This window comes from Salvia splendens, chromosome 4 (assembly GCF_004379255.2).
Source record: "Salvia splendens isolate huo1 chromosome 4, SspV2, whole genome shotgun sequence".
NCBI lineage: Eukaryota > Viridiplantae > Streptophyta > Magnoliopsida > Lamiales > Lamiaceae > Salvia > Salvia splendens.
In genome coordinates, this window is record NC_056035.1 from 19,472,309 (window position 1) to 19,499,522 (window position 27,214).

The 27,214-nt window shown below is 37.2% G+C and overlaps 2 protein-coding genes and 1 long non-coding RNA gene across 4 annotated transcripts; 2 read left to right on the forward strand and 1 right to left on the reverse strand.

Annotated features, from left to right (window-relative positions):
- Nucleotides 1–390: 390 nt before the first annotated feature.
- On the forward strand, nucleotides 391–1,920 carry LOC121800794. Its single transcript, XM_042200295.1, has 2 exons — nucleotides 391–1,525; nucleotides 1,646–1,920. The coding sequence occupies exons 1-2, from the start codon at nucleotides 391–393 to the stop codon at nucleotides 1,918–1,920; spliced, it is 1,410 nt and encodes a 469-aa protein (XP_042056229.1).
- Nucleotides 1,921–10,027: 8,107 nt separating this feature from the next.
- On the forward strand, nucleotides 10,028–13,462 carry LOC121801192. The gene is made up of 3 exons (XR_006050552.1): nucleotides 10,028–10,178; nucleotides 10,984–13,104; nucleotides 13,188–13,462. It is a non-coding gene; the product is annotated as an uncharacterized LOC121801192 (long non-coding RNA).
- A 2,075-nt stretch (nucleotides 13,463–15,537) lies between these two features.
- Nucleotides 15,538–17,820, reverse strand: LOC121799319 (probable 2-oxoglutarate-dependent dioxygenase SLC1). Of its 2 annotated transcripts, XM_042198646.1 has the most exons (5): nucleotides 17,642–17,820; nucleotides 17,263–17,551; nucleotides 16,733–16,980; nucleotides 16,148–16,475; nucleotides 15,538–15,965 (listed from the first exon to the last, which is right to left on the reverse strand). In XM_042198646.1, exons 2-5 carry the CDS (start codon nucleotides 17,533–17,535, stop codon nucleotides 15,714–15,716), a joined length of 1,101 nt encoding a protein of 366 aa, XP_042054580.1. In that variant the 5' UTR covers nucleotides 17,536–17,551; nucleotides 17,642–17,820; the 3' UTR covers nucleotides 15,538–15,713. The 2 variants fall into 2 exon arrangements, with proteins under 2 accessions (XP_042054580.1, XP_042054578.1); XM_042198644.1 differs by lacking the exon at nucleotides 17,642–17,820 and having other exon boundaries at nucleotides 17,263–17,621.
- Nucleotides 17,821–27,214: the final 9,394 nt, after the last annotated feature.

A 27,214-nucleotide genomic window follows, 5' to 3' on the forward strand; every position in this document is an offset into this window, starting at 1 on the left:
CCGCCCCTCCAGAAGAGCATCACTATTACTATTGCGAGTTTCCTCCTGAGGAAGAGCCGCAACCTCAAGTGAATGCCGTGGGCCATTGGAATGCGAATGGCAATTGGATCCAGGGGGAAATAGAGAGACGCTCCATGGATAGACCACCCCAATTTAAGGTGGACTTATCAGAGTCAAAGCCAGCTACCTCAACCCTCAGCACAGCAGATGCAACCCTCTGAAGGGCAGCCCAACTGGCCTGCTCAGATCCAGGATAGACCAAACACTGGAGGGAACAAAATACAAGGTGTACCACAAGGCAACTGGTCAAGCAGACAATCGGGGGGAAACTGGGGATACAGACTTCAGGCCCCACAGTCAAGCAACCAGGGAAGACAGCCAAACAACCAGATGGTCAGCTACGTTCCACCACACCAACGGGGAAATCTGCACCCTGGAAATCAACAACACAATCAGCTGCAATATCAGCAAGAGCATTATGGGCAATATGACTACCTGCAGCCCAACTACACTGGGGGACCGCCGAATCAAAGATACAATCTACACCCCAACGATGGCCAAGGAGATATGATAGTACCGCAACATCCTAACAATGCGATGCGGGAAATCCAAGAGGCTCAGAAGAAGCAGCGGGCGGCATTGGAGATGCTGACAAAGCAACTTTCTCAAGTTGCGATGTCACTGGCCGAGCTGAGGGGAAATGAAGGAAGGATTCCAACCACTGTGCTACCACCTGGTCGTGAAAACATTAGCGAAGTAACCATGAGATCAGGAAAAGCCTACCAGGGCCATACTCCACCTGTGGAATCTCCAGCATCTACGTCTGGACCGAGCCATGAAGAAGAAGGAGAATCCAGTGGAGCAGAGCAAGCAAAAGGAAGTGAAAAGAGCAAGGCAAAAGTGGGAGGTGAATCCTCAGAGGAAAGTCAGAGAGAGGAAGCTGAGAAAGTTAAGCCATATCCGTACCGTGGAATGGTGACAAGAAAGAGGGATGCCACAATCGATGTGGCAAGTATGTTCAAGGACGTGGAGATGAAGGTGCCGCTCTTCACGGCGTTAAAGATGCCCCCGATTAGCAAATTTATTAAAGACTACCTGGCAGGGAAGGTTAATGAGGAGGGTAGAATGATTGCAGATGAGAATATCTCTACCGTGATCCAGCGGAGTGATCTTCCTTCAAAGAAGAACAACCCAGGGATGTTCACTCTCCCGATTTCAATCGGAGATATTCAAGTAGAGCACGCGATGTGCGATCTCGGGGCATCCATCAATGTGCTGCCATATACTATCTATGAGAAGCTGGGAGCGGCCAAGCTCGTTGACACTAACATAATGATCCAGTTGGCCGACAGATCGTGTATTCACCCTGAAGGAATTCTGGAAGACGTTATTGTGAAGGTGAATAACTTTCTGTACCCAGCCGATTTTTTCGTAATCAAGATGACGGAGCCAGCAGCAAGGGAGTCGAGTGGAGTCCTACTGGGACGGTCGTTCCTGTCTACGGCCAGCACCATTATAGACGTCCGTAATGGAACGATAAGCTTGGACTTCAATGGAGAATAGTTCACGTTCAATATCGATGAAGCCATGAAGAGGCCAGCCGACAACTAGAACATATACTCAGTAGATGTGACGGAACCCTTAGTACATGAATTTTTGGAGGAAGAATTCCTAAAGAGGCAGTTCACTGACTCCGCTGTAGACGAGGAGGTCGACAAAGAAGTAGAAGAGTGGTATGATGCCATGAAGGTCGGAGAGATGGACGACCAGGCCATTGCGAAAGCAATAACGGAATTCTGTGAGCGCCCGAAGCCAGCTGGGTCAAGTGGGACAGGTCAAGTATCTAGCCTAGCGAAGCGGCTTGATCAAGGCAAGCCACTGGAAAAAGAAGCGGCAGAAAATCCTCTGCCTACTGAATAGCCAAAGCCCGCGAAGGAGTTGAAACCCCTTCCAACACATCTTAAGTACGCCTACCTGGGGGAGGAAGAAACAATGCCCGTCATCATCAACAGTCAGTTGACCCAGGGGCAGGAAGACAGATTGCTGGAAGTGTTGAGAAAGAATCAGAAGGCCATCGGCTGGAAGCTGACAGATTTGGTGGGCATCAGCCCAGACTTGTGTATGCACCACATCCGACTGGAAGAATGAGCCAAGCCACACCGCGACCAACAATGGAAACTCAACCCCAACATGAGGGAAGAAGTGCTCAAGGAAATTGTCAAGTTGGTATCAATCGAAATTATATACTCCATCCCAGATAGTAACTGGGTCAGCCCAGTACACATGGTGCCCAAGAAAGGAGGAATCCAAGTCGTGAATAATGAAAGAAATGAGTTGATTCCGACTAGGCCGGTCACGTGGTGGAGGATGTGTATAGATTACAGGAAGCTGAACCAAGCAACAAAGAAGGATCATTTCCCTCTGCCATTCATTGATCAAATGTTGGAGAAATTGGCAGGGAAGCAGTACTTCAGCTTTTTGGATGGTTATAATGGCTACTTCCAGATCGCGGTAAATCCAGACGACCAAGAGAAGACGACGTTTACCTGCCCCTTTGGCACTTACGCTTACAGGAGGATGTCGTTTTGCCTCTGTAATGCCCCGGGCACTTTTCAAAGATGCACGATGAGTATTTTCTCTGACCTGTTGGAAGACTGCATTGAGATCTTCATGGACGACTTTACTGTCTATGGGGATTACTTTGATCAAGGGCTGCATAACCTGAACATGGTATTGGAAAGATGCCGCCAGAAGGACTTGGTGCTGAATTTCGAGAAATGTCATTTTATGGTTACTGAAAGAATAGTCCTAGGCCATGTAGTGTCGAGCAGGGGAATAGAGGTCGACCCAGCAAAAGTAGCAGTCATTGCAAAGCTGTCGTATCCTACCAATCAGAAGGAGATCAGAGCCTTTTTAGGCCACGCTGGGTTTTATAGAAGGTTTATCAAGGATTTCGCAAAGATAGCCCAGCCTCTGACGAAGCTTCTCCAGAACGATGTGGAGTTTGAATTCTCTGATGCCTGCAAGGCTACGTTCCAATTTCTTAAGGACATATTGATAAGTTCTCCGATAATACGCACCCCCGACTGGAATCACCCCTTTGAGGTGATGTGCGATGCTAGCGACTATGCTGTGGGGGCAGTATTAGGTCAGAAAATCGAAGGAAAGAGTTACGTCATCTTCTACGCGTCAAAAACGTTGAATCAGGCACAGAAGAACTATGACGTGACCAAAAAGGATATGCTATCGGTGGTTTTCGCATTTGAGAAATTCAGGTCGTACTTGCTGGTGTCCAAGGTGATAGTCTATACTGACCATGCTACGATCAAGTACCTGTTGGCTAAGAAAGAATCAAAGCCAAGACTGATCAGATGGGTCCTCCTCTTACAAGAATCCGACTGGGAGGCAGTCGACAAGAAGGGATGCGAGAACAGAGTGGCAGATCACTTAAGCCGAATTTTACAAGAAGATAACGATGAAGCTATTCCAGATGCATTCCCTGAGGAGCACCTCTACATGATCAAGTCAACATCTGACCGACCCTGGGTCAACCAAGTGGAAGAGGTTGATCAAGCCGAACAAGGAAGCAAGGGACAACACACGCGGAAAGAGCTATGGTTTGCAGACATGGCCAACTACTTGGTGACAGGTGAGCTTCCTGGAAGTGATGAAGCTACAAGGGTACAAAAGCTAAAGCTTAAAACTGACTCCCCGATACTTCTATTGGGATGATCCTTACCTATGGAAAATGGGGGCAGATCAAGTGATCCGACGCTGTATACCGACTGGGAGCAAGAAGACGTGCTGGTCCACTGCCACACATTGGCTTGTGGTGGTCACTTCGGACCAAAGAAAACAGCAAGGAAAGTACTATACATCGGATTCTACTGGCCTTCCATCCATAGATATGCTTATGAGTTCTGCAAGAGGTGCCCTCGATGCCAGCTTACTAGAGGGATATCTACAAGAGATGAGATGCCTTAGGTCCCCATTATTGTCTGTGAAATATTTGATGTATGGGGAATGGATTTCATGGGACCTTTCCCATCTTCTGAAGGCAATCTCTATATCTTAGTGGCGGTGGACTATGTGTCCAAGTGGATCGAGGCAAAGGCAACAAGGACATGTGAGTCCAAAGAAGTGGCGAAGTTCTTAAAATCGAGCATCTTTACCGACTATGGGATACCACGGGCTATTATCTCGGACCAGGGAACTCACTTTGTCAACAGAACCATCGAAGCCTTGATGAGAAAATATGGAGTCCACCACCGCCTCTCCACACCCTACCACCGCAGTCCAATGGCCAAGCCGAAGTATCAAAAAGAGAAATCAAGGCTATTTTAGAGAAGACGGTCAATCCCATGAGGAAAGACTGGAGCCGTCGTCTGGAGGACGCACTCTGGGCCTACAGGAAAGCATTCAAAACGCCTATCGGAATGTTCCCATACCGGCTGGTATTTGGGAAGATGTGCCATCTGCCAGTGGAAGTGGAGCATCAAGCTTACTGGGCAGTTAAGGAAATGAATATGAATACCGAGGCTGGAGCTGCAGAGAGAAGAATGCAGCTACAAGAGCTTGAAGAGCTCTGTCTGGATGCCTACGACTCTGCCATGTGGTACAAGGAAAAGACTAAGATGTGGCACGATAAGAACCTTTGCAAGAAGGAACTCAAGGTGGGCCAGAGGGTACTGTTGTTCCAGTCCAGACTGAAATTGATGCCAGGGAAGCTTAGGTCAAGATGGATAGGCCATTATACCATTATCGCCATCCGAACGAATGGAGCAATCGAACTCCAGGGGACCAATCGAGATTCGTCTTCTTTCATAGTGAATGGTCACAGGGTGAAACCGTACAGAGAAGGAATGGAGGCATTTGTGGTGGACGACATTCCACTACTCATGCCTAACTCTCGACAGTGAGCAGGTAAAAGGAGTGATCGGGTACTCATGGGTAGTCTGCTTGATCAAGCAACAAAATCTTAATCTATTAAAACTGATCAAGTGACGTCCTATGGGAACTCGATCAAGTCCTTTGTAGTTAGTGTAAATAGTCTTTCTTGTGTTAAGTTATTATTCTTAGGTAATTAAAAGTCGAAAAAAAGGAAGGAAACTGATCAAGTGGAACTATTTGAGTTTTCATCTGGAATTAATTGTCCACTTGATCAGTGCAATTTAAATTTAATTGATGGTACAGTACTTTCGTTGATCAGGACAGGTGATGAAAGGACGTGCGTAGTCACTGGAGAGGTGTCAGGCAGCGCCAACTGTCGCAATGAAAGGACGTCCTCGAGAGAAGGAGGAAGCGTATCGGAGAAGCTAAGCCAGCTGGCGCTCTGAAAGGATGCGCCTGTACGTGAAAAGTCGCAAGGATCTGAACAGCCACATGGATCTCAAACGTAGAGGATCCTAACAGCCGCAATATCGGTATAAAACGCAGTTTTCAGATCCGGATATCACTTTTAACCAAATCGCCTACAGTACATTCTCTTTGCTCTCCCATACCGCTCAAGATTCAAACCCTTGCCCCAAATCATCATCTTCTTCACCAAAACCTACCACCATTACCATAAATAATGTTGCTTGAACAATTCCCAACTTCATCCTCCTTATCCAGTTCCGATGCCGACAGTGAGGACCGGAGAACCTCGCCCAAAGCCCAAGTAGAAAGCCCTAGCCCATCTTCTCAACCACCACCGCAAACCAGCACCGCCACTCCATCTCCCGAAGTGGATGAACAGGCCCAACGGCGCCTGACCAGAATCCTCCGGAGTATGCCCTCCGAGATGGATATCGCAACGGTTTACGCCACCGTGAAAGCCCGCCTTGGAATATCCCTGTCAAAGGACCGAGCCACAACTTCCGCATCCCAAAATCCTACCCGACCCCCTCCATCTGTCTCCCAAACACAAGCCACCCTCAGCATCCCTCGGTCAACCTCCCAGAAGGCATTGAGTATACCCCCACAATCTAAGTTATTTCAAGTTTAAACAATCTTACTTTTTATTTGTTTTTTATTTGTATAACTGAAATCCTGCTCCACCTCACACTTAGACCTGTGTTGGGTCTAAGTGTGAGAAGTTATGCATGTTTTTGTTGGTTTACATCTGCCCTTGTGTTTTAGTTGTTGTTTTTCTGTGTTTATTGGCATGTTTGATTGTTGGCACTGTCTCACACTTAGCCCAGCATCTGGTCTAAGTGTGAGAAGTTTTCCTTTTTCTTTTGTGCCGTTGCCTGTACCTAACCCTTTTCCACTGCATCCAGTCCCTCGAGGACGAGTTCATATGCAGTGGGAGGGGGGAGGGTTAGTTCCAGAAAATAAAGATCATTCATGTCAAAAAATTTAAAAAAATTCAAAATTTCAATTAGTAATAAATAGGACAGTATGCATGAAATTGGATAAGTAGAAGACTTGATTACTTTGGGAAGAGTTAGAGAAAGGAATCAGTATGTTTACATGTAGAAACTTGATTGCAAAAACTTGATCAGCTTGAACGATGCAAGTATGATAGAAATGCTCAATTTTTAAAACTTATTGTGAAGCCTCTTCATATGTGAGTTATAAGCCAAAGTAGAACACTTTCTACTATTTTCATCAAAAATTTTTTTCGAGAGGCTGAATCTTTGATATTTAGATAAAACTTGCACAAGTAGTAAGGACTAAAGGCATTAGGACTTAACCAATTTGAGCCTTTTCTTCTTTCGCTCCACGAACCCGCCTCGTCAAGCAAGGCACCCCCTAGTTAACCAAGTTGAGCCCATACACTTTGACCCGTTCTTTTGAAACCAAAACCCATATCCATACACCTTTTCTTTTATAAACACGTGAGGAAAAGAGGTCAAGAGATGAGTCATTTCAAAGTAAGGGGTAGTACGATAGAAAGTAAAAATAAAAGGGTAGCCGGGTTGAGCGATTTAGTCAATCAGGTTGATCAAGTCAAAAATCAAGTCAAAAAAATAAAAAATGTTGTTACCGAGAAAAGTTTGAGAAAAAGAGGGTAGGAAAAAAATTATAACCTGACCCAGCAAGTCGAAAGGTAGAGAATAGAGCCAAAAATTCAAGGCTAGAAGTCGCCACTTGACCAAGTAAGATATTTAGTGGCGAAATAAATAGTTCAAATCTTTGGTGTCTTGACTCTTGTGTTTTTCTTTGTTTACAGTTTATATTTTTAACTTAGAACCCCTAGGACCCTACCCTAATACACTACTACCCTTAAGTCCCGTTACACCAGAAATAAAGACCTGAAGGAACTATCTTGTGCAATCCGATTCGAGATATTAAATTTGTGGCAATACCGAGTGAACAGTCCTAACATCTCTGGTGAGAAATGAGTGACTCAGTTAATCCAACAGAGGTTTTTAAATTGAGCAATCTTGACGAACTGACACCTTGATCAAGTAAAAGCGAAAAGAAAGAAACATAAGCTGCTGACAAATGGATTGACCTCAACCTCGGGTATGATTGTTGGAAATTTATTCGATCTAATGCATCTATGTGAATATGTGTTTTTATTTCGAGTCTTGTTTTCTTTTTCATCTTCTTTTATTTTCTTGAAATGAGTAAACCATGTATGAAATTTGCCTTATCTTTTTCTTTTCTTTTTCTTTATACTTGGGGACAAGTATGTTTTAAGTGTGAGCAGTTTGATAAGGCTCATTTCATGCATCGGTTTAGGGGTAAAATGTACGCTACTTGATCAGTTTATCGCGCAAAGCAAGTGTTAAATATGCAGGAATGCCGCTTGACCAAGGCAATAAGGCCAAACTGATCAAGTGAGTACAATAGGCGAAAAGGCCAAATATCGGGGGAGTTGATTAAGGGGAGTAATCCAGCAGTCAAGGAGGGGACCACTGGTTTCCAGAAGAAGGACACATGAGGCTATGAGCTGGTGGTGCGCATCATTCTGTTATCAAGAACAACGTTCTAGAAGGGGACACGTGCTGATATATGAGACGCAAGGACGGAGCTGAGTCACGAATCTGTTACTGAAAAGCGTCGTCATTCTAGAAGGAGAGCACGTAGCAATCAATGAGTCGCTCACTCTCAGCATGAGCGAATATTCTCTGCCAAGATCGATATCCAGCTGGAGGTCGTGTCGAGCCTATAAATAGAGGATGTGCCACCACATTAAAAAGGGGGGGATCCTTTACTTTTCGTCTTTAGTTTAGTTTAGTTTAGTTCTCTAGTTCAGTTCCCTAGATATCTTAGATAAAGTAATGCTTAGTTAGAAAAGGCGATTGAAGGAGCGCTGCTGAATACTTGATATCTGTCGGGGTATTCTTAAGTTTCCGGCCGAGGATCTCCTCGGTTTACTTGCTTTCGTAGTTCCGAAGTGTTAGCTTAGTTTAAATTTCACGTTGTACTGTTCCGAGTTTTAGTTTTAATAAAAAATTCTTTCGATTTCATCATCGTGTTTACTGTTCTGGGTAGTTAATTTTCATTCCAGTCTGAGATTTACTTGACCCAGTAGTTAAAGTTCCCTTGAGCAAATAGTTAGTTACTTTTCTGTCTAAGTTAAAATCAGTAGTTAAAAACTCCCAAAAGTAAAGCGTGGCAGCAGCCAACCCCCAGTTCAATACTCACATACTTGATACACTAGCTTCTCTGTGGGATCGACCCCGAACTTGCCGCTTTACTGTTAAAGTAGTGCAAAATTGAGAGTTTATAAATTACATTGGTGGCGTGCGAAAGCGAGATCAACTTGATCAAGTGGCAACGACATTTGCTAACTAATCCATCCGTTTCAGTTATCTCTTCCATATAACTTGAATAAAAAAAAAAGAAACACTGCATTTTCGCAGCCCGCCAGGGAAGTGTCAGCCATCGTGGCGACCAAGTACATGGACATTAGGGTGTTCGAGCCCGAGCCCGCCTGGCTTGATTCGCCTCGGCCCCTCCTTCCTCTAGCCACCTTCGCCGCCTTGGTCCCTTGCATCGGTGGTCGTGCCCTCAACCTCTTGTGAGGCGTTTCCTGACCCACCCTCACTAGACGAGTATTTGCCACTCCTCGTGTGCTTCGTGCGTTTCGAGCTCGAGCCCGTGCTGGACTGGACTCCCAAACCCCCTCTCAGAATGTCGGCTCCACTGGAGTATTTATAGAATAAAAGAAAAAAAAATTATCGTTCAACGATAACATTACCATTTTTTAAAATTTTTTTTTTGAAAATCGAATTTATTTAAAAAAATTATTTATTGCGTCAGCATGAAGACGCCCACTCGCTGGCCGGCGAATGGGCGTCACGCCTAGCGCCAGCGCTCGTGCGCTAGCGCTTGGCGAGCTGGCGCGCCAGCTCTCCCTCCGGGATGGGACAAGGGACGAGAGCGCATCAAGACGCGATGCAGATGGCCTAAACATCCAATACTCATGTTATTCTTCGTTTCGTATCTCTCACATTGGCCGCATAGTCGAATATTTAAATGAAAAAAAGTAATTTCAGATCTTGATTAATAACTCCATTCACTCACGAAAAGAACAAAGGAAAATAAAATTTCCTTCAAACTTTTTGATGTCCTTTCAAGACCAACGAAAAGCTAGCAAAAAGTTGGGATGTTACATCTTTGGTGGGATAGAGGAATAGAGGAAGTACATTATTATCTATTTAGGATTATATTATTAGATTCAATCTTATGAATTAAACATAATTCTTCCTTTGTCCCTGAAAAGTATAAACTTTTTAATTTAAATAATATATTACATTTACCCATCATTTTATTTACAACTTACACTATTGTATTACACTATTAATGATGGGGAGCTCACTAGGGCTGATAATTCGGTCATCGGTTAGTCGGTTAACCGATGACCGAACCGATCTTCTCGGTTCTCGGTTAACCGAGAACCTTCCAATTCAGTTTTCGGTTATATCGGTTCTCGGTTTTGCATGTCTTGATCGGTTCTCAGTCTAACCGAGAACTGATCGGTTTAACCGATTATTAAATTAAAGAACCGATTAAATATATTAATTATGATTATTCTTTTATTTTATTATTAAAAAATATCATAACTTCGATTTTTTTTCAAACCAGAAACTGAGAAAGAAACGGAAGCCCTAATTTGTTCACTCTCCTTCTTCCCCCTTCATTCTTCCGCTGCAATCGCGCTGTCGCGCCTCCTCCAATACCCACCACCACCTCCGGTCTCTGCCTCATCCCATCAGCCGCCGCCCCTCACCCTGCTTGAGGTTCGTTATTTGACTTAAATTTGGGGTTCATAGCTCAATTTTTTTGGTGTAATGTAGAGCTCGGATATCTTTCTGTTTATTTTTATCATTTGAAACGGTTTCTCTATCCCTTTCTAGATTCTCTTAAATGGGGTTTAACATAAAGGTTTCGGTGTCACAAAGGGCTGAGTTTGGAATCTTCTGGTGGTTAAAGAAGTTGTTTTTTTTTTTGTTAGAACAGCTCTGTTTTATGCATGTGTGACCATACAAATAAACATGTCTGTCAAACTATTGTTTTTTTCTTCAACTTGAGCACTCTAATTTGATACAATACCTTATAAACAGGACCAAAACCTCCATGTCCAATCATGTTTTCCATGAAGAAATTATTTGTTGATTGTATAATGGTTGCCATCTTGATTGTAGGTAGTCTCAAGTATAGACAGCTCAGTACAGGAAGCAGAGATTAGTACTAGTTGGGAAAAATCACATATTCATATGAATTTTAGATCAATTCTAATGTTCTTTTGCTATATTAGCTGTTAGTAGGGGTCTCTATTACATAGATTAGTAATTAGTTTCATGTAAAAGCAGGATTCAAGCTTCTAATATATACATTCTATGCTTGACAATTTAAAATAGTAAAACTCAAAAGTTAAAGATGTATGCTTTCATGATTTTGAAAAGCAATTTTAAGGTGCATTTTGTTTACATCTGTCACAAACATATTTTGCAAGGATCAGTGTAACTATTTTGAATTATTCTATTTTTTATTAATATCATAGTAGTCCAGATTTGTAACAGTTATCTATTTATTTTTGTGCAGACTTGTAGAGTTGTAGTTGAAGATGTCAATTTCAGAGTCTTCTACCCAAGACATAGGGAGCAATCAGCCAATCCATGAAAATATGCTTGAAGATATTGAAGTTGAAGAACTAGAGCTCGAGGGAGATGAAGAGGGAGAGGGAATGGCGTCGCCGGCATAAAAAAAAGCGTAAACACGTAGTGAGGTCGGATATATGGAAAAAGTTTGATAAAGTGGTTGAAGATTCAATTCAAAAAGGGAAATGCAAACTGTGTGGAAATACGATATGTGCTGATCCGAAGAACAATGGCACATCCGCTATGTGGAAGCATCATGCTTCATGGTTGAAGAAAAATGAAGCAGAAAAGAATAAAACACCACTCAGCCAAGATGAATTGCGGCAAGACATTCAAGAAAGGGGCAGATACGCATTATGCAGGATGATTGTTCTTGATGAACAACCATTCAGATTGGTGGAACGAGAGGGATTTCGTTTATTCTGCCGTGATATGTTACCAAGCTTTAATATCCCGAGCAGATACACGGTAAGATCGGATTGTGTGAAGATGTTTCTAGAGGAGAGAGAACTATTGAAAGTGGTTTTCTCCAGACCAAGCACGAGTAGAGTATCATTATCATTGACTGTTGGACTGGAGTCAAAAACACAAGCTTTATTTGTGTTACATCACATTTCATCGACAAGGAATGGAGGCTGCATAAGAAGATAATCAGCTTCTTTGACATGACCAGTCATAAGGGGGATGATATTGCTAAGGTGTTGATAAAGGCTCTTACGAACTGGGGCATTTAGAGGCTTTTTTGTTGCACCATGGACAATGCTAAAAACAATGGTGTAGCAATCAATGAAATGAATTCACCTTCAATGCGAGAGGCATGCTTGTTGCCAATGGGCAATATTTTCATCAGAGGTGTGTTGCACACATACTTAACTTGGTTGTCGAAGACGGCATGAAACAAATAGGCATGACTGTTGTACGAGTTAGAGAAGCCGTGAAATGGATAAAGGGTTCATCAACAAGGTCTAAGGCCTTCAAGGATATTGCCAAGGTATGTAAGGTTGATACCAAAAAATTCTTGTGTCAAGATGTACCTACTAGATGGAACTCGACTTACTTAATGCTCGAGGCGGCAATGCCATATGAGCTGGTTATGAAGCTGTTCAGCGACGTCACTCCCCAGTTTGGTAGGGATTTGAGAAACCTGAAACACAACGACCTCACAGTTGGCGTACCTGGAGAAGAAGATTGGATTGAAGTGAGGAAGATGTGTAGTTTTCTCCAATCGTTTTATGCTATGACTCGTCTCGTCTCTGGCACCACGTATGCCACATCATATTCATTTTTAATGGAGATGTGTGACATATTCCTTATCATAAAAAGGTTGGAGGATGATGAAGATGCTGAGATTAGATACATGGCCAAGAAGATGATGGAAAAGCTTGGTAAGTATTAGTTAGAGGGAGATGAGCTTAATCCAAACATGAACAAAATTTTGTACATTGCTGCAATGCTAGATCCTTGACAAAAGATGAAGCATGTGCAGCATTGTTTGAAGACGTTGTATGGTGACGCACGGGCAAATGAGTTGGCAGAGGAGTTGAGAAAGTCAGTCTTTGACTTATTTGAGTTGTACAAGAGAGAATTCACTCCAGTGGCTGCCAAAACACAACCACAAACAGCTTCAGCTAGCCAAATGTCGAATAGATCGACTAATCTGCAATTGCTTGGTAGAAGTTCTTGTAACATTCTCTGTGTTGCTAGTGAGGATGATGATGATGAAGATGGAAGCTTAGAGCTCACTTGTTACTTCGCAGAGAGGCAATACAAGGCCAATGAAGATGATTTTGACATTCTTATGTGGTGGAAGACATATGGTATTTCCTATCCTATTCTATCAGAGATGGCTAAAGATATCCTTGCTATTCCTATATCAAGCATTGCTTCTGAGTCGGCATTCAGCATGGGGGGCGTGTGCTGTCGATATTTAGAAACTCTTTGGCATCGGAAATGGTAGAAGCTTTGATATGCTCCGAGGAATGGTTGAGGTCTAGTTCTAGTTCTGCCGATCTCATGGAAGAAGAAGGAGAACCAATACCATTTTTGAAAAAGCAATACTATGAAAGTGAGTAATTCATTGCTATTTACTAATATATTTATTTATTCTTCATTTTGAACTCATTTTCTTTAATTCATTATTTTTTATAGCGGTGGAGGCACTCCATAAGGATGGCAAAGTGACGTGGCCATTGGACGGTGCAGAATTGGGAGAATTGGAAAGAACTCATTCAAGTGATCATGATGAAAGTTAAATTTATCGTGCATTTGGTTTGGAATTTGAACTTTGAACTTTGAATTGGGAGGTTTTTTTTAATATTTGAACTTTGAATAGTTGTTGAATTGAATAGGTGCTAAACATTGATGGATTGACCTTTTAGTACTAAATGTCTTTGGGTAATACTACTATCTATATATTGTTCCAAGCATGTAGTTTTCTAATCAATAATAAATACAGTATCCATTTTACATAGGATTATGTCATGACTATTTCATTAGTGAGATCCCTTCTTGTTTTCCTATACAGTATAGGAGCATGTCGTTTCATTGGATTAAGCATTTATAAATAGGTTGTTTTTATTTTTGTAATTTCTAATACAAAAGTACCTACATAATATTTTCTACAAATTTAAACACTAAAACTGCAATGCAGTGCAAGTGGTTGCCAAGGTGGGAATTTCTCATGTGCAACATCCAAGGATCAATACCTGTGAACTACAAAAAAAAATTTATTCGGTTCCGGTTCGGTTAACCGGAACGAAACCGACCCTATTCGGTTAGGAACCGAACCGAACCGAGGCCAATTCGGTTTCGGTTCCGGTGCTTCAATTTCGGTTCTTTTTTATTTCGGTTAACCGGGTATTCGGTTCGGTTAGAACCGAACCGACCGAATACCCTGCACTAGAGCTCACTCTCCACCAACACTATTTACACTGTCATTTGTCACTTTCTCTTTTACTTTACCAATTATGCATTAAAACTCGTGTCAAACCAAATTTTCATACTTTTCAAATGCAGATGAGTATATATTTACTCATAAGATACTTATAATTTTACAAATCGAACAAGCCCTTTAAAAAAACCAAAATCAAAATTAGTGATTATTGTCTATTTACATTGATTTGTCGACCAATGACCTAGTACAATTGATCTACATTTGGATTTCTATCATATAGGGGCGAATAATTTTGAAATCATATACTCCCTCCACCTGCCGTTACATATCACTAGTTTCAATTTTTTATCTATCCACCAATACTTATTACACTTACATTTTAACATTTGAGTAATGGACCCAACATTTCACTAACTCGTTCTTCTCATATTTATTATAAAACTAATATTACCTCCGTCACTGAAAAATATGAACTATTTCATTATTAGTCTATCCCTGAAAAAAATGAACTTTCCAATTTTTGAATAGTTAAACAACACATTAACATATACATCATTTTATTTACAACGTATACCATTACACTACACACTAATGATGTGGAGCTCACTCTCCACTAACAGTATTTACACTACCATTTATCTCTATCTCTCTTTGTTTACCAATCAAATTGTGTCAAACCAAATGTTTATATTTTTTAGGGAAAAGGATATGAGTAATATATTGAAATAATTTTACATAAAGATATACATATATTTTCATGGGATGGAAAGAGTAGTTGAAAACACCATGGCTCCACATCATCAAGACTAATATACTATTCTGACTTTCCAAGTCAAGAGTCAATAAGTTGTATACTAAACCACTAGATTGACGGAGTTACAAGTCTTGACTCAGCCGTCGTCTGTTATACTCAACTTTGGCCATAAATTCCGGCGCCTTCAACGTTGATTTGCTGTCCAGACTTGAAATTAGTAAATTTGTTATTAGCTACTTTAATTAACTTGTCCATTCACCAACGTGTACTAAATAATTACACAAAATGCGTGCCCCTGCATTTTTTTGTCAACGTGTTTACTGTTTACAAACACTTTTATATTTTCTTTTAATTTTTCAATAAAATTATATTTTTTTGCCTTACTAATTTTGTATAACAACTATTAAATCATCCTATAAATTATTGAATTATTAATTTGTTCTGACTTTGCAATTAAACAATTGATTTACTTTGATTTTACAATCGTTCAAGATTTCAGCACAGATATATATAGTTCAATAACTTACTTACATGGCATGTTGGACATTAACTAAAACAACGTCTAAATATGACGTCACATTTTTTACTGTAAAAGATACCGTATTTTACCAAATCAAATAATTCCAAATTGTTTTTTTATGTTTATACTTTTTTCAACATTGTCGATTAACTATGCATTGTGCTTTTGTCGTATCATGTTGGTAGTTTACTATGACATGTCTTTGAAATGAGGAGTAAAATATTATGCCTAAAGGATTTAGTGCGTGAAGCTCCTTGAATCCACTTTAATATACTAACTAGAAGACACAAACGCATATAGAAGTACACATAGCATAAAATAGACTAATATGTGATGAACACATTTTGTATCTCATAATTACAGAATAAATACATGGGATACGTAGTCAAGCCTTGTAGTAATAATATTTGAATCGCGTCAACAATAGCGCGCATAAGAAACAATAATTTTTAGATATAATTATATAAATGATGCTACAAAAGTGAAAAGGCAAAGAAGGTGCATATCCTAGCTTAAAACAATGCTCCTGGTGTGAAGGAAATTCTTATTTTTGGAGTCAGAAGATTTGATATAGTCTAGGAAAGTAGCAAAATCGGTGTCTTTATAGCGCCTAGGATTGGTCGGAGTAATGAGGGCCACGGCCGGCCTCACCGTGGAGGTGAAGGGGAAACTCAGCAATGAAGCCACTGAAATCCTGCAGTTTGTCGAATTCACCAACACTCTATGCAACACGCTCTTGTACCGCCCGTTGCTAAATATCTGCATATATCATATCCAACAAATTTCTAAATGATTGTACGTGGATTCAATGGGGTCCTGTTAAGTTGCTAACCATCTTAAATTGGCTAACTATGTCAACAGTAGTCAGCAGTTAGCAATTAACAAATAGTTAGCAATTTATTACACATGTACAATTAAGCACCATATATACATTAACATACCTCGAGGTGGTCGCCGACGTTGACAACGAAGGATCCGGGGATGGGACGAACGGTGAGCCAACGATGCTTGTGTAGAATCTGCAAGCCCTCCACGTCATCCTGGAGTAGGAGGGTGAGGAACCCGTAGTCCGAGTGAGGTGGCATTCCGACTGTCAAATCGGGTTGCGGGCAAGGCGGGTAGCAGTTCACCACCATCAGTTGGCTTCCATCTTCCATCTCTTTCATAATTGTCTCCTCTCTCTTGTTCAGACCTAGGCTTTCCACAATCGCCTCCACGATCACCATATACAATGCTCTTGTTTCTTCCGCATAATTCGCTGCTGACTCCCTGTTTACATCATAGATACCCGAATTAGTAGAATATGGGGTCCACTTTTTATATTATTTTTATAATAGAATGTGAGTGAAGTAAGTTAGTAGAATGCGTGATACCTATTTATCATTTATGGTAAAACGTGAAATGTGACTCTTATTGTGAGACGACAGAAATGACAAAATGTGACTCTTATTATGGGAAGGGGGTAACATTCGAATCAATTACACAAAACAAATAACTAATGACATTCAATTAGAATTTAGATGTACCTCAAGTCGATTGGGGAAGATGGCCAATGAGGGAGGAGTTGGGGCAGCGGGTGGCAAATTAGCTTCAGAAAGTCCCTCCAGCAAAACACGCCGTCGCGATTCTGATTGAAGCTGGTGCCGTAACGCACCGGCGCGTTCATATCTGCCGTCATGTACTTCTCCCTCTCCGACAACGGCATCTCGAAGAATCTCTTGCCGACATTCACCATCTTTTCCGTCACCTCCTCCGCAATTCCATGATTCACAAGCTGATATAGATATATATGTTATGACATAATAGCGTAATCGTGTGATCGAAACAAACAGAACTTTAAAGAGACATAGATTTACGTGTTGTGTTGGCTTTAGATTGTGTTTTCTGATTAGTGAGTTATGTGCCCTACTTATATATAAATAGGCCCAATAAAATAATTACATAGCTTAGCGTGTTTGGCTAGCGGGAAACAGTATAGGCTGAAGTTTTCTCAATTTCCATTATTTAAAATAAAGGAACACACACATAGAGAAAGAGGGAGAATTTAACAAGGAACCTGAAAAAAGCCAAAGTGCTCGCAGGCGTGGGCGAGGGAGTGAAGGGCCTGGCGGCGGTTGGGGCCTTGCAAGTGAGCAAAATCGATAACGGGAAGGTGAAGATCGGGAAGCTCAGCCTCAGGGCTTGATACATTCGGACGCTCGGAAGGTGGAAGCACGTACTTGCTAGGAACATGCTCGATCCCGTTCTCGTACATGGTTTTGACTCCTTTCTGATACAAATTTTCCGATGAGTCGTCGTTCCCCGTCGATATTTCAATTGCTGGAGACATTAATTTACTGATTTTTCTGCTTGTCAACCAACACATTAATTAAAAGTGTTAATGAGAAGATTTGGAGAGTGATGGAGTGGAGATGAATATATATGTATATTCTCACCTGAATAAAAAAGTCTCACGTGAAGGATATGAAAAGGGAGAGTTGTAATGGCGGAAATCATGGAGAAGGGGGAAGGGTTTTTATATCACACCAGTGCAAAAATAAGATAAAATAATAAGCTGAAACGGTAGCTAGTTTTGGGAGCTACTGGTTTCCATGCAAATGCAATTATCAAAACAGTTGACAATTATTGTATGACCTACTTGTTCATATAAATATATACATCATCGGCCCCATTTGCTTCCACTCTATTTCTAGCCAATTCAACTCAATTTTATATTATTTGTTCCAATTTTAGGTAAATTTTAAAGGATAATTTCCATTTCAATCGTAATTTTTCCTTGGTTTTTTGTCAGTCTTTTAATCTTTAATTTTTTTTTTGCAATTATACTATGTTTGTCAAAATCAAAACTAATGCTGTAGTATGAAAATATATGCGGTTTCGATATATCACAACCCTCAAAATATAATGATATCGATTTGTCAAAAACGAACATTATTTTATTTTTATATCATATTTTTATTTTTTTTATAGTTGTTTCAGTTTGGCATTTGTATGGTAATTGAGAATAATTAAAAGGTTATAATTTTATATTTTGCTTTTAAAAATTTTTATATTGATAAGAAATCAACAAAAATAATGATTTAAATGATACTTATTCTAAATTTTAATTGTGAGATTTGTATATTCTAATTAAAGTGACTGCCAATATGATCAAAGGTATAAAAATGTATACTCCCCTCGTCCAATAAAAATAGACACCTTTTCTTTTTTAGTTCGTTCCATTAAACTAGTTCTTTTTTATTTTTGATTATTTTCTTTCGTTAATGAGATGATACTCATTATCCACTAATAATATTTAGTGAATGTGCATAACTTTAAGATTTTAAATTTGCATGTTTAAGATAATGCGCTTCTTTTCTTAATTGTGGCTTGTGGGAGAGTTTGCGTATGTGTATATATAAATATATAAATAGATGGAGTAGTATATTGTTTGATGAGAGGCTAGAATTGATACACAACATGAGACCTTCTAATCTACTATTTAATATGTTTCATTTTGTATTTGTTATTGAATTTATTAGTTGTTAATTTTTGCTTCGAAATACAGGGTTTTTAAAAATTACTAAAACCTCGATATGTATTAGCACTATATAGATTCGAATGATTTTGTCACGTAATACATATACTCGTAACCTTAGAGTTTTTATTAGATTAAATTAGCCCTAAGCACATCAATTAAATTTTGCAATTATAAAAAATGTTTTAGAACTTGATATTTTATATAGAATATTAGAATCAATCTTAGCAATATTTTTGTATGATAAAATACATCTTAATTAATCAAACTTATCATGATTTATCTCACGAGCGGTACATGATACATCTTAATTAATCAAACCTCATATTATATCTCACGTTACCAATATATATATTACATGCATATATCGTGGTATATTTAGAAACACAGTTAAGCATCCTTAACTACATTAAAAAATGTCCGTAATGATTTTTTTTATTGCATTGAAAATTAGGATCTTATTTTATTGAGTATTATTTTATTCTTTGTCACGTAAAAACAAAGACTTTGAAGAAGAGAGAGTCAATAGAAAAAATGATATAACATAACAGAAAGAAAGAGATAAAAATAGTAGACAGTAAAACTCACATAATTATAATTATAATGTTTGTAATAAAAACTCTCCAAAAATAGAAGTAGAATATTTTTTGTTGGATAGCTTAAAATGACAAAAAGAACTAATTTTGGGAGCGGAGAGAGTGCTTTTTATTATCTTAGTAGTATTAAACTAATAATGTAAATATTTGTGCTAATGTAAAATATGAAGAAGAAGACTTAAGAAAATATTTGGGAGAATTAATCATCGATCGCATGCAGCGGTCTGGGCAGGTTTGGTATTCCGTTATTTCGTAGGAAGGTCCATTTCAATTTGACGCAGTCGTCTCTTTACACAATACAATGTAAACCCATTATTTTATTGAAAGTCAATAATGGCGTGACAATTCTATCAACCAATCAGATCACTCATTTCTACATTAATATACTACTACTAAAATATATGAAAGTCCATTCCTAGATTAATGTTAAAAAAAGAATGAGAAAATGTCAAGAATATATTCAAATGTAATGACTCTTAATTAGATTGTTGATGAGAGACTAGCTAGAGGCAGTCCCAATTAAGAATTAAGTATAAGAAATCGATTTCAACAAATTAAAATCAGACATACACTAGTATTGTGTGTTTTTTACATTAAAAACATTGAATCGTGAGTTGCGTCTCGGTATCTGAAGGCGCTTGTTAGGATGGACCAGTTGGGATATCCTAACTTCCGCTTCCGACGCAAAGATGTGGACTAATTATGTTATTATAGGAGTTTTTGTTATTTCACTTTTATTTTTTCCTCTTGTCCATTGTAATTATAGTTCTAGTTTAGTTTTGAGAGCATGAAGTTCCGTGACTTGTGATCTCTAATTTATTTGTTTTTGTTTTAGTTCTTGTTCTTGAGTTGGATCCTAGTAACTTTTGGACTTGGATCATGTTTTGGACCGATATATTTTGATTCTATACACGGGTTGGGGGTCTACTCTAAACCCCGCCCACACTAGTGTTTTTTGATTAAAAAAATGAATCTGAGTTTTGGGCAAACAAACGTATACATTTTCATTAGTTTGTTTTTTCTCTATGTCATAGTCATCCCCACCCCATGTTTTGTTCTTTTTTGTTTGCTAAAATTGAAAATGAAACTTGCGATGCTAAATTTTCTTTGCGTGCTTGGATTTATGAATGTGTACACGCTGCCATAAATTTCATAAATTTCGTTTCATTATGTGTTTGTTTTGGGAATTACTTAGTCCGGCTTTCGACCTACACCAAATTTCCAAATTAGATATCAATTAATATGAAATGGAAAAACAACCTTGCATGTTTTTTTCCAAAATATACGTACAAACTACAAAGCATCATAAAACACTACAAAAAAACCGCTAGATAGTGACGGAAAGTAGTGATGGCGGCGGCTAGCTCAACAACTAGTGACGGAAAAAGCGTCAATCACGAAATAGTGACAGATTATTCCGTCACTAAAGCGAAGCAGCCATCTATATTTTCCGTCATTTGGTGTGATTGATAGCTTCACTAATATTTTTTATTGACAAATTTTTTAGTGACATAGTAAGTTTGGCGGATCCGTCATTAAAAATCTTGTCAATAAAAAATATTAGTGATGGATTTGTCCGTCACTATATCTATTAATCCCACCAAATAACCGAAAATATAGACGACTGCTTCGCTTTAGTGACAAAATATTCTGTCACTATTTAGCGACTGACACTTTTCAGTCATTTTCCGTCACTAATTGTTGAGCTAGCAGCCGTCGTCACTAATTTCCTTTACTATCCAGCACTTTTTTTGTAGTGAAATCAATCAATATATACATATACTGATGCCAGTTTTGTTATTGTGTCGAATCGTTACCTGCATGGTTTGACTACATCTCCAAAAGATATTTGAGAAAAGTTTATTATTCAAAACCCGGTTTGGATTTATTCCAAGAATAATAGGAAAACCTATAGTTTAAATATACATCTCAAACTAGAAAAAACTCTTGACAATAAAAACAAAGATATTAATTAATTTAAAAATTCATAAAAGACTATAAATCAATTAATGGATATAGTTGTCTTAGACATGGAAAATAATTTATTAAAGAGGTAACACAGAATGCTTGTAACCAAGGATTGGACGAGCGATCAATATTTCTTCTATAGGGATCCAAGAAATATTCCTTTGGCCTTGTATTAAATTATTATTTATAATTTAATTAATAAAGAATGTCTAATAAAGGAAGCCCAATCCAAGCTCCATAGATTTCTAACCTAGCACATCAAAAACTCTATAAATAGAAGATGAAGGAGTGGACAAAATACACTTGATAAAAGTCTATCCTAGCCATCATACAGTAAATTTTTGGCCTTCTTTAATAGAGGTGATCGAAAACTACACCTTTGTGCAATTGGTCCTTTTTTATTTCTTCTTCAAGATTTCTACAATTTCTGACAAGTCCCTCTCAGTAAGAAGTTAGATTAGAGTTGAGACATAGATTAAAACATCTGTGGTCTAGAATCAAGACTCTACACGTAGAGACGTAGTGAGCCATTTTGTGTATTTATTTAATTTACTATTTCCAATGTGCAAACCCCAACAATAATATGGGTTGATACAACACGATAATAACATGAACCTGATATTACACGATTAAACCTGATTTACTAGTTTACACGATTTATCTAAAAGAAATAAAAGAAATTAAAGTAAGCATAACTTTTAAAAAAAATATAAATATAATAATAATAATTTTTTTTAATGGGTTATCTGTATCCAATCCGCATCTAATCCGAACCTAACCCAAAATTATCGGATTCTTAACAGGTCAACCCGATAAGGACATGAACCTAATTAGCGTTGACTCAAACCCATTAATTTCGTGGGGACATAAAACAAATCATACTCCCTACGTCCAAAAAAATAGGCTCTAAAATGGACGACACGGATTTTAGTGAGAAACTGATAAAGCTAGAAAGAAGGATAAAAAAAGTGAGTAAAATATGAGAGATAAATTTTCTATTTTTAGAATGAAACTATTGGATAATTAGTTATTAAACTAATCGACTCATAATTAATCCGATTCAACCAGTAATAGAATCGATTTGACATAATCATGAACTAAAATATTAACTAGAAGTAAAAGTAATCACTAGTGTAAGTCAACACTAACTAAAAACATAATCATATATTGATTCCCGCGTAATACCGTATTCTAATATAGTAGAGTATATTATTGTGGCCGCAAAAGTGATAAACAATTTAATTTCTTTTAACATGTGAGAGGAGTCTGGTGAGTGGTGACCTATAAAAACAAAATTACTAATGATGAAAATATATTAAGTATATATGGTTAGCCAAACATTTTTAGCATGGAAATTATAGCAAAGTCGTGAAACTAAACAAATTCAATTAGAGCAGAAATGACCTGAACGGAATGAGTTAATTAACAATGTCAACGGTTTCGGATAATATGAATAAATAGAAGATCCATATCTGCAAATTGCATAAAAATATTATATGCCTTCTCTTGTTCGCTGCAACTATCCTAGTGGATCAATAAGAAAATAATTTTAATATTTTAAATAAGAAAATAATTTTAATATTTTAAATTTTATCTTTTGGCCAAAACTTTACTTCCTTCCGTCCACTAAATGTTTGTCCACTTTTGACTCAGCACAGATCCAACTTTTATATATTAATTTTATGACTATGAGTATAATAAGTTTATGAAAAGTGAAGCCCACTAACCAAAAAAAGGAAAAAAAAAAAAGGCAAAGTGGAGAATATTTTCTTGACGAACCGAAATTACAAAAGTGGACACTATTTGGTGGACGGAGGAAGTAATATCTACGCGATATTAAGAAGATGTTTCAAATTATTTATTAATCACTCCATAGAATATTAACTTTAAAAGGGCAAATTTGATATGGCTAAAGTGCATAATTTCAAAATTTGTTGAAATTTGGATAGCTGGGCGAGCCATTGGGTATGGCCATCTTCTTGAAAATGGTTAAATGCAAACAAAATGAAAATAAATTCATCTTTTAGAAATGAGTCACTCACCTCTTAAAAGGCCTTATAAGGGGGAGGGTTATCCACACTTATATAGATGGGGAGGGTTATCCACACTTATATAGATTAGAAGGGATCTTCACCAAGTCGATGTGGGACATAATTTAGAGAATTTAACACGCCCCCTCACATGTGGGCCGGAAAGGACATCGGTCTTCCATCACGTGGGTAGGCAATGCAAGAGAAACCATCATCGATGTGGGCCGGAAATGACATCGGTCTTTCACTCGTGAGGTAGATAAGAGATAAAGAGAAAACCATCATCGACTTGGCCCGACTCTGATACCATATTAGAAATGGGTCACTCACCCCTTAAAAAGCCTCATAAGGGGGAGGGTTATCCACACTTATATAGATTAGAAGGGATCTTCACTAAGTCGATGTGGGACAGAATTTAGAGAATTTAACATGCTTTTAACTTGAAAACAATAATAAAATTGATCAGTTCCACAAAATCACTTGAAAGTTGAAACCTCATTATATTTCATGTGATCAACTGGAACGACATACAGTTATGAGTTACGTATATATAATACACAATGATGACATATAATTTTAAAGTATATATATAGTTCAGGGCATGATAATATCCATGTATATATATGATACCCTGAAAAAAAAAAAAGTCAACCTAGACCAATTTAATTTTGGTGGTTTAATACTGATCTAGCTCAACTAAATTAATAAGCTAAGTACTATAAACCTAACAAGTGATTCCCAACTAATATCCGAGTATTGATTGATATCCAATATATCGTTTATTTAAATAACTGTCTTTGTAATGTTGCAAGAAAATGGTTACATTCCATGAACTGAAAATAAAAAATCGTTTATAAGAGGCACGAGAAACAAATTAGATACCGCCACATTCAATTATTTTATTTGAAAAGAAAAGCTCAAAGTCAACCAATTAATAAGAGAGTAATGGAGATATCGCCCCATAGTGATTAAATTGAGAACTATGAAAACTAGATAATTTATTAATTGATAGTAGTATAAAATAGTATTTCCTTTGTATGTGATTTTGTACTAGTCTTATTTTTCTATTTTGATTTGTTTGTAAATAAGAGTCTCAATTTAATTTTACTATAAATATTAAGTAGGTTCCATTAATTTTTTCTATTTACATTTAATTATAAAATTAATGTATAAAAGTGATACACATATTGTACTATCTTTTTATCCTTGTTTTTCTTTATATTTATTAAAATCCGCATCGATCTCAAATGTGACTCTTATTCGTAGATGGAGGGGTATAAATTATTGATGCTCTACCTATATAGTAATACTCACTTAAGATGTCTACATTTTCTTTTTAGCTTGTCTCACTCAAGATTTTCACTTTTTATATTTGGATATAAATCCATCTTTCCTCTATTATCATTAAATAATCAACTATTTTTTATTCTCTACTTATTCCACCTAACAACTCTTCCTTAAATCTCGTGCCACTAAAAAATGTGGATATCTTAAATGAAACGGATGAAGTAGTATATTTGTCAAGGTAATATTACAAAGTTATCTCACATGTCAACCATAAATAACCCTAATTAACAAGATATCTATCATGCCAACCAAAAATAGCCCTAATTAATTAATCAGTGGTCTTTTTGAAGTGTCTTAGATCACTATTCCCATTATTAAAGAAAGTGAGGGAAACCTCTCTTTGAACTATTACTATTACTATATCTATTTATTCCATATTCACACACATGAGTTCGTAAGCACGCAGCTAAGTCAAATCTAAAACTCGTAGAGCACAGATACCTAAATTAATTATATGAATGAAAGCCAATAAATTTAAAGAAATTTATGAGAGTGATGTGTAGCATGTGTTGATGGGGTAGAATAGGTGTTTGCTGATGCATTATTTTGTTTGTTCTTCTCAATACATTGCATCTTTACTGCCTACCTCTTTTTCCTAATATTCAATTTTTAGCCTTAGGTAACCACCTATTTTGTTTCCAAGGATATTTCCAGGCTATCAAGATATAGAATTGATCAGATTCATTTTCCATATACTGTTAGAACTTAGAGCACTCAATGAGGACCATGAAAAGGGGTCGGACTGCAAGCAGCCAAGCACGGACCAAATAAGATGCAGTTGAAAATTTTAAATAATAATAATAATAGTAATAATACTAAAATTTGAAATAATAATTATAATTATAATAATAATAATAATTTAAAAGTATTCAAATTTTACATATAATCGAACAATATAGAATGGAATTAATTTGCATAAAACGAACATGAATTTCATTAACCGTAAAGAGCATAGAAAAGTATATAGAAAAGGTATATCGTCTATTTATCTTTTCAACAAGGGAAAAGACATGGAGAAAGGTAAATTATTTTTCTATTATAAAAAAATAGTACAAGATTAATTTCAAACATAAAGGTATAATACTTTCTCAAATATCTTCCAATTTGGAGAATGATTTTTCATGAAAAGAAGGTAAATATGGTAGTTATAAGATTTTACTTCTTCACTGTTGAAGAGTTAAAGATACCTCTTCAAAATGGGAAAACGTGTTAAAACTATTAAATCTTGTCCCACATTGACTTGATGATAATCCTAGCCTATCTATATAAGTATGGATAACCCTCCTATAAGGCCTTTTAAGGGGTGAGTGACCCATTTCTAATATGGTATCAGAGCAGGCCCAAGTCGATGATGAATTTTATCTCTTGATTTCTTCTCTAGCCAACCCACGTGATGGAAGTCTGATGTGCCATTCCGGCCCACACGTGAGGGGGCGTGTTAAAACTATTAAATCTTGTCTCACATCGACTTGATGATGATCCTAACCTATCTATATAAGTATGGATAACCCTCCCCTTTACAAGACATTTTAAGGGTGATTGACTCATTTCTAATAAAAATGTATAATACATTCTCAAATACCTTTCTTCTTGGAGAATGATTTCTCATAAAAGAGTAAACTACATAAATGGTATTTTATCTTTCACTTTCGCACATAAATGGTACCTGATCTTTATTTTATATAATTTTTAGTACCTATAAATCACATTTTTGGTACCTGATGTGATTTTCACCCCAAAATGCCCTCTAAACAAATACATTGTTCCATTTGTGTCATAGATGATATATTGGGCATACACAAAAATAGTACCAAAAGTGATATTATAATATCTTCTCTCATTGTCCTCACTCTTTATACTATTATTATTAATCAATATTAATATTATTATATTAATTTTATAAATTAGTAATTAATTTATTTTTTAATATCATTTAAATATACTTAATTATTATTATTATTATTATTATTATTATAATTATTTTATATTAAATTAATAACTAATCAATGTAGTCCTAATAAAAATTTAAAGTTGTGAATTGTATTCATAATGATATTAAGAGTTGAATATTTTTAGTTAGATGTTTCAACCCTAAAATGAGTATAAAATAATTTAATAAAAAATATTCAATTGATTTAATTACTTTAAATAATTGCTTTAATTAGGTGTTTTGTTCTTGATTTATATTATGAATGCAATTAGATATATGAATAAAACACTAAAAAGAAAGAAGAAAAAGAAGAGAAAAGAAAAAAAGAGGAAACATAAACTAAGGAGAAAAAGAAAGAAGGAAGGAAGATAAAATACTAAAAAAAAGAAGAGAATGAAGAAAAAAGAAATAGAAAGGAAGAAAAAAATTACATCTTTGGTACTATTTAATTAAACTTCCAAAAATATCCTCCATAACTAAAATATCACATGTTTGGTACCTAGGGTTATTTTTGTCATGATGTACCAAAAACGATATAAAATAAAGATCAAGTACTATTTATGTGCGAAAGTGAAAGATCAAGTACCATTTATGTAATTCACTCCTCATAAAAAGAAGGA